Source organism: Ambystoma mexicanum, chromosome 8, assembly GCF_040938575.1.
Source record: "Ambystoma mexicanum isolate Mex_15411 chromosome 8, UKY_AmexF1_1, whole genome shotgun sequence".
Classification (NCBI taxonomy): Eukaryota; Metazoa; Chordata; class Amphibia; order Caudata; family Ambystomatidae; genus Ambystoma; species Ambystoma mexicanum.
Genome location: NC_090929.1, coordinates 437,728,093 through 437,742,619, shown reverse-complemented (window position 1 = coordinate 437,742,619; position 14,527 = coordinate 437,728,093). Strand labels below are relative to the sequence as shown.

General features: G+C 45.7%; 1 protein-coding gene across 2 annotated transcripts in view; it reads left to right on the top strand.

Annotated features, from left to right (window-relative positions):
* The window catches only part of UBE4B (ubiquitination factor E4B), a 2,401,822-nt gene that overhangs the window by 1,887,522 nt on the left and 499,773 nt on the right, over positions 1–14,527 (top strand). For both annotated transcript variants that reach the window (XM_069609995.1, XM_069609996.1), the window contains one exon: positions 543–677. In XM_069609995.1, the coding sequence (XP_069466096.1) occupies positions 543–677 (135 nt within the window). The remainder of the gene's footprint in view (positions 1–542; positions 678–14,527) is intronic.

Genomic DNA, 14,527 nt, shown 5'->3' with positions numbered 1-14,527 from the left:
ACTGCAAACACGAAGGAGAGAAAGTTCAATTGACATAGCGGCCTGGAACTCCATAATACAGGAATTATTCATCTCCCCGGATGATAGACCTTCTTGAAAGCGCAATACTAGAGGAGCAGCCAAGTCACATTGCATAGGCGTCATCAAGAAGTATATTGACTGCCAAATGCGCATCACACTTAGAGACTCAGACCTGGACACGGGTGGTACTGGTCAATAACTTCCTGTGATCAAGTTTTAGTTCTTGTTGTTTTGTTGCAAGTTGGTGTTAGGGAGGCTTTGGGGGAGTGGGGAGGGGCTGGGAAGGGTATTCAAGGGAAATCAATGCATAGTGTAAAGTAATGTTTTTTTCTTTCACTTTGTACCAAAAACTAATAAAACCGATTAAAAAAAAAAAAACCCAAGTATTTGCCCTGCTTCTCAAATAGTCTTGCAATTCATCTTCAGCTGCAAAAGGGACATGCATGGTTTGGGTGCCAAAGAATGGTGTTAGGGCATTTTAAAGTTTTATGTTGAATAACCTGCTTATTTTCATGTTTCAGGATCAGCAGCAGGCCCGGCAGGCTCAGCTAGCCCAGGATGAGCGTGTGTCACGATCCTACCTTGCACTAGCTACAGAGACAGTTGATATGTTTCACATCCTTACTAAGCAGGTTCAGAAACCGTTTCTTCGACCCGTAAGTACAGAAATCCCTGCTTATTTCATGTTGTGATTGCACACAGATTCTCTTTAAAAAAATCTGGAAGATCACTGTGTTTGATTGAGCAATGATGCTATGCATTGCTGGGTCCAATATTAGAGCATCCTATCAAAAAATACAGACACAGGATGGTAATATGTAGGTGCCACAACTGTTGGCTTATTGCCTAGTGTGCTGCCAGTTTTTTTACACCCGTCAAAACAGATTCATTTATTTTTAATGAGCCATGGATATGCATGAACAACAGACAGAGAAAAACCACAGCCATAAGTAGGAATGATAGGGTGACCTCAGTCATATTTGGGGAGTTGTCGCAGTAAGAGGTCTGATTGGTTGGTATGCAAACATGTAATCATCTTTCCGAAATGCAGGCACTCAGCAACACGCCCAAGCCGTCTTGTGTTTGGCTGTCTGAGAACCTACACCGGGAACATGTGTGTACTAGGCCCCTGATCAGTTCTTAGTACGTGCAATGGAAAGATCTGCTAACGTCAGAGCTATATATCATGTGCTTATGGCATGATACATTTTACATGTCTGGACTGGTGGTGCAAAGCCCTGACTTTCAGGTTGGACGATGCTTTGCTAGGAAGTTCATTGTTAATATAACCGACTAAATGTATCATACGCTCTCTGTTTTATAAGGCACACTGTTCAAAGCCCTATAAAAACTCTGCGGCCCCCATTTTTGGGAAGGGGATGTTTTGGCAGTTTTAATTTTCATTTCTGCACATCTGTATAGACATGCATATTGTTTCCTCCTTTGCTACCTTGGGTTGTTTATTGGATTACTTGGTGTTGGATTTGGGGTTTTACAATTTGGTGCCATCACAACTCATATTTGCCATGCCCAGTTGATTTGTTAAATGCCGATAGCTTCCCCTTGAACCCTTGTTTGCACACAAAGGATAGGTAAGAACCTGTACAAGGATTTTCAAAAGAGGGCTGCCAGTGAAGGTTGGTGTTTGCTCCTGAGCTATGCGAAAGCCAAGGCTATTCAATTTGAGGGGCAGCACTGATTGACAAAGGAATCGTAAAATTAAAAGTTTCCAAGAAATTTTGGGGGAAGACAGAATAAATTTGATGGGAGGAATACGACAACACAGAAATATGATGTTGGGCTGTAGGTAGATAGGGGAATAGATAGAAGGGAGCTGACGGCAGAGTCCAGGGGGAATAGTTGCAGAGAGCCATTAGAGTAAACTGAATTCTGTAAACTTTGATTCTGTCCTAACATGACAGAATGGAAGTATTTCTGTGAGCTTAATTCTGTAAGTTAGAGAAAAAAGAGGGGGCTTGTTTACAACATGTAGAAAGGGTGAACCATATTGAACAAGAACATGGGGAACAATCAGGCGAAAGAGCTTAGTGTTCTGGATAGTGATACAGCTATCTACTTTATTTACATCAATTGTCGACAGAAGACTTGTAAGTACTTAGAACAATGGAGCTCCATGAGAACAATAGAGCTCCATGACAAAGGGGAACCAACAACGTTCATGAGCAGAAAATGGGACTTTTGATTTAGTTAAACTTTTCCACCTAAAACGCATCTTAGAGGGTAAGGAAGGCTGATAACTCGGGAAGAGTGGGAAGTCTTTTTGAATTGATATGAAGAAGAGTTCTAGAGAGTGTGGGGAAATCAAGGTTAAGGGCTTTGGAGGATACAATTGCAATGTTACAGAATAAGATAGGAAAAACTGCAGAATTAGAGAACGGGTGTGATGAATCCAATGGTGTCATTACTCCTTTCCTGGTGGTCCCCACTCCCCATGTGGCCAGGGGACGGCAGCTGCTACCTGATCCTGACCCTGTGGGCGGCTATATGAGGGAGGATCACATGGGGAGAGACAACCTTCGGGGAAATAGCAGGGCACCATCGAACAAGGCATGGTATTCCCCTTCCTCTCTTGAGGATACCCCATCCATGCCCAATGCCTTAATGGCATATTGCTACACTTCCCCTCACCCACTTAGAAAGGATACTGAAGACCTTCTAACAAGATCTAAACATAAGACATCAAAATCTGACTTACCCTCTAAGTCATCCAGAACTGACTTGATCTTAAAGATAAAGGTGGAGCTATGGTATTAATGGACGCCTCCCTTTATGAAAACGGTTGCATGAAATGACTTGCAGACCCTAGGACATATTTAATTCTAGACAATGGTCCTATGAATTTCATCAAAGAAGTCATCAAGGAAACTATAGAAATAGCGTCAGAGAGGGGTTGGATTTCTGACAAGACAAGTGAATTCCTAATCAAGTAATGTCCAGTGACCCCTGTATTTTACACATTACCGAAAATACACAAAAATATTACAGACCCACCATTTAAACCAGTCGTGGCTGGTACAGAAAGTATCTTCCAACCACTGGCGTTTTATCTTGATGCTGGATTACAACCACTTGTACAAGCTACCTCCACGTACCTTAAGGACATGAGACACTTTTTACAGACTCTAAACACCCTTCTTCTAGAAGAAACCAACCTGTTGCTATTCACAATGGACGTGGGCAGCCTCTACACATCCATCCCCCACAATGAAGGCATAGAAACTCTTGAATGGGTCTTACTAGGTCATGAAGATACCATAATCTACAAAGTCTTTGCAATTGAACTCATCAATATCATACTATACAATAACTATCTTCGATTCAATGGACAATATTACCTATAAATAGCCGGTACCTCAATGAGTTCCTCTGTCGTCCCTGCGTATGCTAACATATTAATGTATTTTTTTTTAAAGCAGACATGTCTTGGAGCAACAACTGTGGAAGTACAAGAACAAATGTTGCAAAATCTATATTGATGACATTTTCGGTATTTGGGTAGGAACGGAAGAAGAGCTACTCAAATTTTGGAAGTATCTCAATGGATGTAATGAGAGGATAACATTTACAATCGAAATTGGGGGCGTGGCTAACTAGCCTTGGAATAGGACATGCCTTCTTGTGCAGCTCCTGCCGATCCGACACTGATCCTGGAAATGATGCCTGAAAAATAACTCTTGCGCTCCAGAAATGAAGTTATGGGCGTCTGAATAGGCACTCTGCAGCAAGCTCGATTTGCAAGGGAATCGTGCCTGGCACCCGGGAGAAAATAGAAATTTGAGTATGCAGCCGTGCGGATACATTGTCGCCAAGATGGCGGGCAACAAAGAGATTGCACCCGCAGCCTCGGAGAGGACCGAATGCAGCTGAACAGCGGTGGAAAATGAAGGAAGGTAGCTGCCACAGGATGCGCGACGCTCTGCTTTCAAGGCATGCTCCGGACATTCATTTATTTATAGCAACAATGTGGCAGTGCTTTGGAGCTTGAGTGGGAGATGCGATCGCCATAGGGGGCTACAGTTGCCATGTCACGGAGGACAGGCATCTGGTGTTTGCGTGGCTCCCTGCCGCTCACAAACATTTCAACAAAGGATACAGACTGCGGGCGGTGGTGAGATCTGCGGGGAGGACACCAACCGCGAGCGGCTTACAAATAACTGCAGCGGGGCCCCAGACGCCTGCTGAACATAGCGGGTGACAGCAGAAGCTATCACGAGAGCTGAGCGAACAGGAACAGAACGTTGGCTCGTTGCATACAAGATGGTGGTGAGCCGCATAGGATGAAGGGGACAATGAGACTAACAGTAAATATCCTCTGTTTACAGTGGTGCGCAGAAAACATGGATTGATACACTGCACGGTTATAATGCTATTTAGGAGCAGTGCTACACAGAATGTAGTGATACACTAGCGCTTGGAGCGCACCGGAAGCCTTCTCTTCCATAATAGGGGGCCCAGGAACTGACCTAACATTGTGGGTGCAAAGAGTGGCCGGGACCTACATAGGGATACTGGAGTCAAGCTAAAGCGCTGCTAGGCGACACAGACACTTGGGTATACTGGCATTTTAGCATCAGGAGCGGCCAACATTCCGGCCCTTCCTGGACATCTTCCAGATGCTGGCACGGTAAGGAGAAAGGCGGCAGGCATTGGAGCGGACACGTAACATTGGACGCATTATAAGCCTGAGTTGCACTGGTGGTGCATAAGGAGGAGCGCGTAGCGGCCTAAAGGAACAAGAGAACGGGGTGCTGACCACAATAGCCGGAGAAGGTACGTGGGAGGACACGACCCACTCGGAGGATAACCTAGTGCGCGCCACCATAGGTGGTGTCATGATCTCTGCTTCCAAAAGGTCAGGGTTTTCCCAACTCCCTTGGAAGCAGATCCATAACCCAGGTTCCGAGTGCCAACCAGTCCCAATTGGGACCTTTTGGACCCAGTCCTGGCGCCAGTGGCACCAGGCTCATAAATATGCCCAGTCCCAGCGCTGGAAGCGCCGGGCTCATAATGCTTGGGTGGACTTACCTGCAGCAGACCATGCTGCTTACTTGCCTGCCAGTTGAGCCTCTGATCCTCTTCTGTTTGGAACTACTTTTCCTGTTGGGTGGGGCTGGAGCCACTCCCTAGATTCAGAACACTGGAACTCTTCTGGAAGGCAGGAACTCTTTTCTTACCAGGAACTCTTTTCTTACTTAGGCGTGGCTGTGGAAGGAGACATCTAAGCACTACAGGAGGCTATTTAAACCACACCCGGTGGATGAATCTTGCTTTGCGTTATTCTGCACCCTCTGCAGCAGAACGCTCATCGTGTCTTCTGCATCCGGTCCTGGGCCTAAGGAAAAAGGCTTACCATCCTGAATCCAGTCTTCAGCAACACCTATAAAGACAAGAAAGAACAGGTTAGCATTCCGGCATCTGAAAGGCAAAGGCTTACCTACTCTTCGTGCTCTCCGGAGGTCTTCACACTGCATTCCGGCATCTGAAAGGCAAAGGCTTACCTACTCTTCGTGCGCTCCGGAGGTCTTCATACTGCATTCCGGCATCTGAAAGACAAAAGCTTACCAACTCTTCACACGCTCCGGAGGCCTTCAGCGCTGCATCCCGCATCTGAAAGACAAAACAAGGTGCGTTTAAAGACATTGGGGAACTTTAATACTCACATGCCATTACTCCTTTCCACATCTAATCCAGTGGGTATTCCGGCACCCTGCAGCCGCTCCGAACTCGTACCTGCAAAATAAAAAGACAGTTAGAGCGCATCGTGAAGCAGGCAACAAGCGCTTACTTACGTGCTTCCAGGCGCTTCTATTCATCACACGGGCTCCATCTTCAACTCACTTCAGCCCGTCATCCGCCATCGCCGGAACCCTGCAAAACAAGAGACATCATTACTAAAGACTTTAAAGACATTTGAATGACTCGAAACTTACCGTTCGTGCAGTAAACGACGAACAGCAGTCCTCTGAAGTCAAGAGGCCTGCGCTACCTATCCAGTGAAGAAACTGGTTACAGCACCCTGCCCCGAGGCAGATGGAGAGCTCGGCATTCACTTACCTAAGGTGAGAACGTTAACCTTTGGGGGTCTACAGGAGAGGAGAAGAGGAAAGAGATAGGGACACCCCAATAACCCCAGTTCATTAACCCCATATTTTCTATCTGCAGACATCTTACTCTACACGTCAGGCATACAGTGCACAGAGGTCCAGCCCAAAGAGCCAACCGGGTGCTACACATCACCTTTGAAGATACGGTAGTCGCCCAGTCAAGACCGGCGCCTCTGTGAGAATCAGGTGAGCGTTACAGGTGGCAACACGGTGAGGATGAAGTGTTTGGGCCCGAACTGACCAGGTGGTGCCACGGAAATACTGAGACACGTGCTGGCACGGCACGGAGAGACTGGAACAGGAGACAGAGCCAAGCCCGCACTATGTCAGTAAAAGGACCCAAGGACAGGAGTAAACAACCCACAAAGGAGGTCTTTGCTAAAACACAACAGACCCCCACTGCTCCAGTACAAAGCGCAACAGCAGCTTCAATGGACGTACCCCTGAAGGAGAAAACACCTCGGTCCTGGCAGCCATAAGAGAGCTGAGAACCTCATGGGCGACAACAATGGCGGACCTACGAACGGCCTTGCAGAATAAGATCGACGCGGTTGGAATCGAAGTCAACCTGCTGTGACAAGATGTCAGAGTGCTGGCGGACAGAACAAGCAATCTAGAGAGTGCTGTCAAGACCAACACAGACACCAGCACAAATAATGCGAAGGAGGTCCATATACTAAAGCAACAGGTGGCTAATCTTGAAAACCGAGTAGAGGAGGCGGAAGAAAGGGCAAGACGGAACAACATCCGTGTGGTCGGCCTGCCGGAGGGAGAAGAAGGCCAGGACCCCACGGACTATGTGGAGACCATGATCCTGCAAGAGATAGGAGCAGACAAGCTCTCGCAAGGGTTTACGGTTGAACGAGCACACCGGGCCCTGATGAGGAAACCGCGCCCCGGGGCCCCTCCCAGAGCGATAATTGCGAAGATTTTAAACTACAAAGACAGAGAAAAGATCTTGGAGTACTTCCGTAAAGGTGGAACGATAGAAAGGGCTTCCACCAATATCACGGCGCATCCTGACTACACCTGGTACAGAGACAGCGATACAGATATGCGGCGGTCAAGAGGAGACTGCGCACAACAAGGATCAAGTACATGCTTTTGTACCCTGCGAAGCTAAAGGTCTTACATATAAGCAGTGCGTTCTTCTTTGACACCACAGAGGAAGCGGCGGCATGGCTGGATCTGCAAGGTTGCCCGGAGCGCGATGAGGAGCAAGATCATATGGAACGCGACAAGTGAGGTGGAGGTGCTGTGAATGCTGAGGGGATAAGGGGGGGGGTCCTAGTAAAAGTTCAAGAGACAAGTGAAACACAATGGTCATTTTTGGACTTCCTGATCCTGTTGGACTAGAATATAGAGCATTAAGTGCACAAGTAAATTGAATAGCGGTAGGCGTAGTGCGCTTGAAGTAATCAGGAGCAGCAAGATGGAAGAAACCTACCCCCAAGAACTAGTAGTAAGACAGCCACTAGGGCTTTTTTTACCCTGCTGTGCCGCGAGTACGGGTTAGTGCCAGAAAGGGCTTGATGCGGGGGTGCCTGAGATCCAGGGATGGAGCTGGGCAACAGTTGGGGAGGGGGTTGTTGGGTCAGGGAGGGCAGGGAGGTGAAGGGGGTTTGTTGTGTTCTTAGTTAAGGGGAGTTTAAGTTGGGAAACGAGCCCATATAGACGAGTTACGCAGTTGGATCTGGACTACACAGGAGAAGGGAGGAGTGGGACCTTGCCATGCCATGGGGGACCTTAAAGTAATTACCTGGAATGTCAGGGGGCTCAATAGTTATTTGAAGAGGAATAAGGTTATGTTATACCTACGTAGACAGAAGATGGATATAGCCCTACTGCAAGAAACGCATCTGACGCGAGACAAGATGGAGATGATTGGGAAGAAATGGAAGGGGACGGTTGTGGGATCGTCGTATTCGGCGTATGCCAGGGGAGTGATTATTTGGGTGGCGCCACAAGTCCCATTCCAGCTGCTACAGACACTGGCTGAGACGGACGGGAGGATGGTCATAATGAGGGGATTGGTGGAAAACAAAGAGATAAGCGTTGTAAACACGTATGCCCCGAACCAAAATACAGCGGCGTATTTTAAGACATTTTGTAACAACCTCAGCATGTGTGTGGGAAGTCTGGTGATCTGGGGGTGGACTTCAACTGTGTATTAAACCCCAAGGTAGATAGATCAGTTGGGAAAATGGATAGACCCGCCCCATCTGCTAAAGCACTGCAAATACTGCTTAACAACTTTGGGTTCGAAGATGCATGGAGGGCGCAACACCCTCAGGACAGGCAATACTTGCATTATTCTGCCCCGCAGCAGTTACATACAAGGTTAGTCTGTCTTTGTCACACCAGGGGTACTAACAGAGATCACGCACGCTGAATATAAAGCGAGAGTCCTTTCGGACCACTCGCCATTGATTCTTGGATGGCAATATCGTCCCGAGGGCGAGGATACCGACATGGTGCATCGGAGCAGAGGCGCTGATAGATCCCCACTTCAGGGAGGATATGAGAGAGGAAATCATTAACTATTTTGAGACAAATACTGGCAGTGTGGACTCAGCGGGCACATTGTGGGAGGCCTTCAAGGTTGTGATGCGGGGGGTAGCTATAGCAAAATCCAAAGGACTGCAAGGGGGGATCCTGACTGATCTCCGGGAAGCGGAGGGTGAATTGGAAAGGGCACTAGAGTGAGGAAATAACACTAGAGAAGACACTGAATTGATACTCAGGCTGCAGCAGAAATGTGCTGGGCACGGGAGAGACTATGTAACCTCAACTATAAAAAATATATAGAGAGGCAGCACGCGGGAGGGGATAAACCAGGGAGGATTTTGGCATGGCTATATAAGAGTGAAACCCTGAGACCTACGACTAGAACGATAACAAGGGAAGATGGGAGGGTAGCTGACACTCAAGAGGGAGTTAACCAGGAGTTTGCATATTATTACGGGCGGCTATATGAAGATGACGGGGAGGATAATCACACGACGATTGTAGAAACATTGGAGGACATAGGATTGCCACAGATTAGTGCAGAGGAAAGAGAGGAGCTGGATGAGCCGATCACTCTAGAGGAGTTAGAGGAGGTGGTGAGACAGTTGCCCACTAGTAAGACCCCGGGGGCTGATGGACTCCCAAGTGAATTCTATAAAGCATTCAAAGGAGAAGTGCTTCCCCCTCTGCTGGATATGTTGAAAGAGGCATATGAGCTGGGCAGACTGCCAGAATCACTAAGAGAAGCGATTATAATACCGCTACCCAAACCCAATAAGTCCGGGCAAAGCTGTGGTTCATATAGACCCCTATCAATGTTAAATCAAGACAGTAAAATACTGATGACTGTTTTGGCGAATAGACTGAGGATGGTCATTGGCAAATTAATACATCCGGATCAGACAGGCTATGTCCCTAATAGGAATATATCTAATAATCTGAGAAGGCTCCATAGAGTCATCGAATATGGGAACGAGAATGATGGTGAACTGACAATGTGTCACTAGACGCAATAAAGGCCTTCGACTCGGTCAAATGGCCTTGGTTGCTGGCGGCCCTGGCCAGCTTTGGGATGGGTCCTGGATACTTACAGTGGGACAAAATGTTATACAGTGAACCGCTAGTCAGAGTCAAAATAGGAGCAGTGATATTGGAAAGGTGGCAACTCTGTAGGGGCACCAGACAAGGTTGCCCGTGGTCCCCCATGCTCTATATATTTGCTCTGGAACCCTTAGTGATCTACCTGAGGCAACAGTATGACACAATAGGCATCGCGGTAGGAAGTGAACGACACCTGATATCCCTATATGCAGACGATGTGCTGTTGTATCTGCGACACCCGGAGGAAAACCTTCAATATATCTTGGAGGTTATGGAAAGATATGCAGGGATGTCAGGCATAGCAGTGAACCCTCAGAAGTCCAGCATGTTCCCATTTGGTGGATATAAAGGGATCCCCTTGAATCAACTGCCGGTGTTACAGATCCCATGGGTGGTTGGCACATTCTGCTATCTAGGGATAGACATATTCCACACGGTGGAAGAAGAGCATAGGTGTAACACTGAGGTAGCTATCAAGAAAATCGAAAATTGTATGAGGTTTTGGGTAAAGCTGCCTTTAGCAATGATGGGGCGTGGGGCGATGTTGAAGATGGTGGTCCTGCCTAGGCTGCTACACTATTTTGGGAACATTCCATATTGGATACCAAAGAAGTTCTTCACCAGATTGGACAGCATGTGTAGGGACTTCCTGTGGCACGGAACAGAGTGGCTCTCTAGAAGCTACAGAATGTTTATGAGAGAAGGGGTATCAAACTGCCTTAATTATGAAGTCTACTATGTACTATGTAGCAGGCCATCTGCAATACGTGGCCAAATGGCTCTCTGAGGAGAGCACCTCGGAATCCAGGTTGTTTGGCCAGGATTGCGCCCCATTTTACTTAAGAGAAGTTATGTGACTGCCCAGGGCAGAGATGGGGGGGCGCCCCAAGATGATGGTGCTTGGATGGAAGATGGGGCATAGGGCCTGCCAAATGATGGAGAACCCGTCCCCGTGTTCCACTCAAGTACCATTGGTAGCACTAGCGGGAGGAGAGAAGCAATTACGGGTGATAATCAGAAACCATTGGGAACCGGTTGGGATAGCTACCATGGGAAATATATGGCAAGAGGGGACCATAATAGATTTCGAAACGTTGAGGGTGGAAACCGGGTTACATACAGGCCAGTATATCACGTACCATAGACGGGTGCAGAGAATTAAGAAAACTTGGCCTGAATTGGTACTGGAGGGAGAACCAGATGCTACTATAGATTTAATATATAACATAGCGGAGGGGGGGCACGAGATATCTAGAATATACGAGATGGTGATGTCCAGAGTGGGGAAGGAGGTAGTACAATTGAGGCAAGAATGGGAAGGAGAAGTGGGAGCCCTGATGGACGATGGGATGTGGGAACGAGGCCAGGGGTATCATAGGAAGGTGTCGAGGAACGCTAGACTAAAGCAGATACAGCTGTATATCACGCATAGAGCGTATATGACACCCCAAAGGATATCTAGGTTTAAAAATGCAGGACGGCAAGCATGCCCTAAGTGTGATGAAGAGAATGTGGGCATGGTGCATATGTTTTGGTCATGCCCGGTTATTGAGTGCTTCTGGAGCAAAGTGGCACACAAGCTAGCAGAAAGAGGTATTAAGATTGTGGTGGATACTGTGTGGGCATGCTTGTTAGAGGGGTTCCCTAGGCCACAGAAACTTAAGCATGTGAGCAAACTAAAGGACCTGGCATACGCACTTGCAAAGAGAAGGATTGCTATGGGATGGAAGACATGGCACAAACCACGAGTGGAGTTATGGTGGAAGGATTTGCAGAAATGGGCGGAGGCAGAAACTATGGTATGGCAGGAAACTAGCAATGTAGACGGGGAGGAGGAGACTGAGACCCTGATGGCATGGAGATCATTTTTAGCAGAATTATTTGGGTCAATGCCGGACCCAACGGAACCTATGGAAGAGAACACCCCTGCGCAAGACGCCGGAACAGAGCATTAGTGGAAATGGGCTCGGAACGGGGGGTGGGATATGGGAAGCGGTGAACAAAATCAAGCGATGTATAATTTAAATTTTACTGTATGCACTGCAAGTTTGGTTTGTATTGTTTGTTAATAACTAATAAAAAAACTTTTTTAAAAAAATACAATTGAAATTGGGAAACCCTCAATAAACTTCCTGGATGTCAACATCGAACTCACCGAAGCTGGGTTTAGCACTAAGATCTATAGGAAACCCACAGATGTGAACAGCACTCTACAGTTCAGTAGTTTCCATCCAAAACACCTCAAAGAAAATCTTCCATACAGTCAACTGCTTAGACTGAAGAGAATTACATCAGACTCTGAAAGACTACAACAAGAATATGATGACATGAAGTTAAGATTTATGGAAAGAGGTTTCCTGGATGATACTGAACAGAGCAGCGGTAAGGACAGAAGCCTTGCAACATGAAGAACTACTTAAAGGCAATACAAAAAAGGAGAACAGGAACCTCATCGACACACTTAAATACTCCAGTGAGTGTTAACAGATTAAACGAATCATTCACAAAATCTGGGACTTAATCAAGTCAGACCCTGACCTTAATTGACGTTTTCCAGAACCAAAAATGCTGGCGTACAAAAGAGGCCATCATTTTATGGACAAACTCACTAGAGCAGAAAAACATAAGCCACCAACACAAACTACCTTGAGTAAATAAAATTTGGCACGTTTGCTTGCCTAAATTGCCAGCATTGTACAAGCATCATCAATATTCGTCATCCAAATACCGGTATAAAAAACACTCTCAAACATTATGCGACCTGTGAGACCAAAAATGTCATCTTTGCACTCCGCTGTCCATGCAGCAGGTATTATGTAGGCAAAACACAAGTCAAGTATTAAGACTGGGAATACTAAATCACTACAGACATTTTAAAGAAAATCAACACAACGCATCACAAATGAGAGTTGTTATCCTTGAAGTAATTCATCCACTTCCTAGAGGTGGAGACCTACCAAAAAGGTTGTCACAACGGGAATTATTTTGGATACATAAACTTGATGCCAAGACCCTTTGGGTATCAACGAAGAATATTACTTGGGGCCCTTTCTCTGATTTAGAAAGTTCAGAAGTACATAAGAACCTGACTGTGCACTCCTTGGGGAGACAGAGACATAGACCAACTCCGTCATTTTCTGTAACACAATATCTGAATGTTAAACTAGACAGATCTGTTCACCTAAAAACATACTGGAACCGTCCAGAGAGATTGTGCACTCACTTTTGAGACAGTGATACTCGTAGACTAAAACCACTGAGCAATGAATATCAGCTTTACATAATGAGGTGTTTAAGTGATTAGAACAATTGATGATCCACATTTGGAATTATATTAGAAAAATGTTTTGAGTTCCAAAGTATTTTGTAAAGTCAATAGAGCTAACATTTACCTACCTAACCGAACACATACATGTTCACAAAGTTTAATACCAAGACCATATAACAGTACATACTGTTATGGACACATTTCTTTGCACACAAACCAGTCCAAACAAACATATTTCTATGGCTGATGCAACCGTTTTAGGAATTTCTTGATCTCTTTCACACAAAGCTGCCTAGCAGCTTGGGAACATTGTTTCACATAGAGTAAGGAGTGATCACAAACGTGCCAGGAATCAGAGAAGGATTGTTCCTATACTTGTATACATTAATTTGACTCTCCGTATCTAATCAATCTTGAGTCATCGTAATTTTCTAGTTTCTAAACAAAACTTTACTTGTTATGCATACACACAAACCTTATGAAATTTGTAATTAAGACACAGTTTTAAAACATTGTAGTTCGCCCACCTCTAAGATGATCCGGCTATTTTTTACTATTTTTGACATCTCCGTTTTTCAAAGATTTAGTATTTATCCTATCCAACCTAATATTCTCCGAAGCATGAGGATCGTGCGTATTGCATCTATTAAGTAACGACCTAGTACGAGAAGTTATATGTCTGAATTTTCTTCTGAACATATATAATTTTTATCGAGATCCCTGATGGAAGTGAGTAAAATATTCCAGCATTCTTTGGTGAGCATTGATCTGTTTACCAGTGATGTCACAAGCGCATGCCCGAGATGACATCACGGGATAACACGAACCCGTGGTCACTATGGATCTTTGGGAAATCTTTGCCATTTCACTCATATGTTGCTCACAGAATACCCATTTATTGAATACAACGATAATGGCTGAATCAGATTAAGTATTTCCTTCAAGCATAGAAAATGACTGTACGCTTACCCGTGACGTCACACGCGCATGCGCAAAATGACGTCATGGGTTAACACGAACCGGTGAGGACTACGGTTTTTTAGGAAATCCTAGCCAGCACATTCATATGTTGCAAACATAACAGCCACTATTTGAAAAGAACGATCATGGCCAAGGTAGACATAGTATATCCTTCAAACATAGAAAATAACTCCATGCCATACTTATGACATCATACGCGCATTTGCAAGATGACGTCACAGGATGACTCGAACAGGTGATGACAACAGATTTGCATGATACATTTGCAACTTTATTTATATATTAATCACAGAAAGTCTATCCTTTGAAAATCACGAACATGGCCGAGACGGGTATAGAAATTATCTCCAGCATAGAAAAAAGAAAAAAACTCCACGACAAATCTGTGACGTCACACGCGCATGCATGTGAGGATGTCACAAACAGCCACAGAGATATAAAAAGCCGCCATTTTTACAAACAAAAACAAGCGGCTTGGCGATCTTTGGACCTCCCAGCCTCTACTTTTTCATCCGGTTGGACA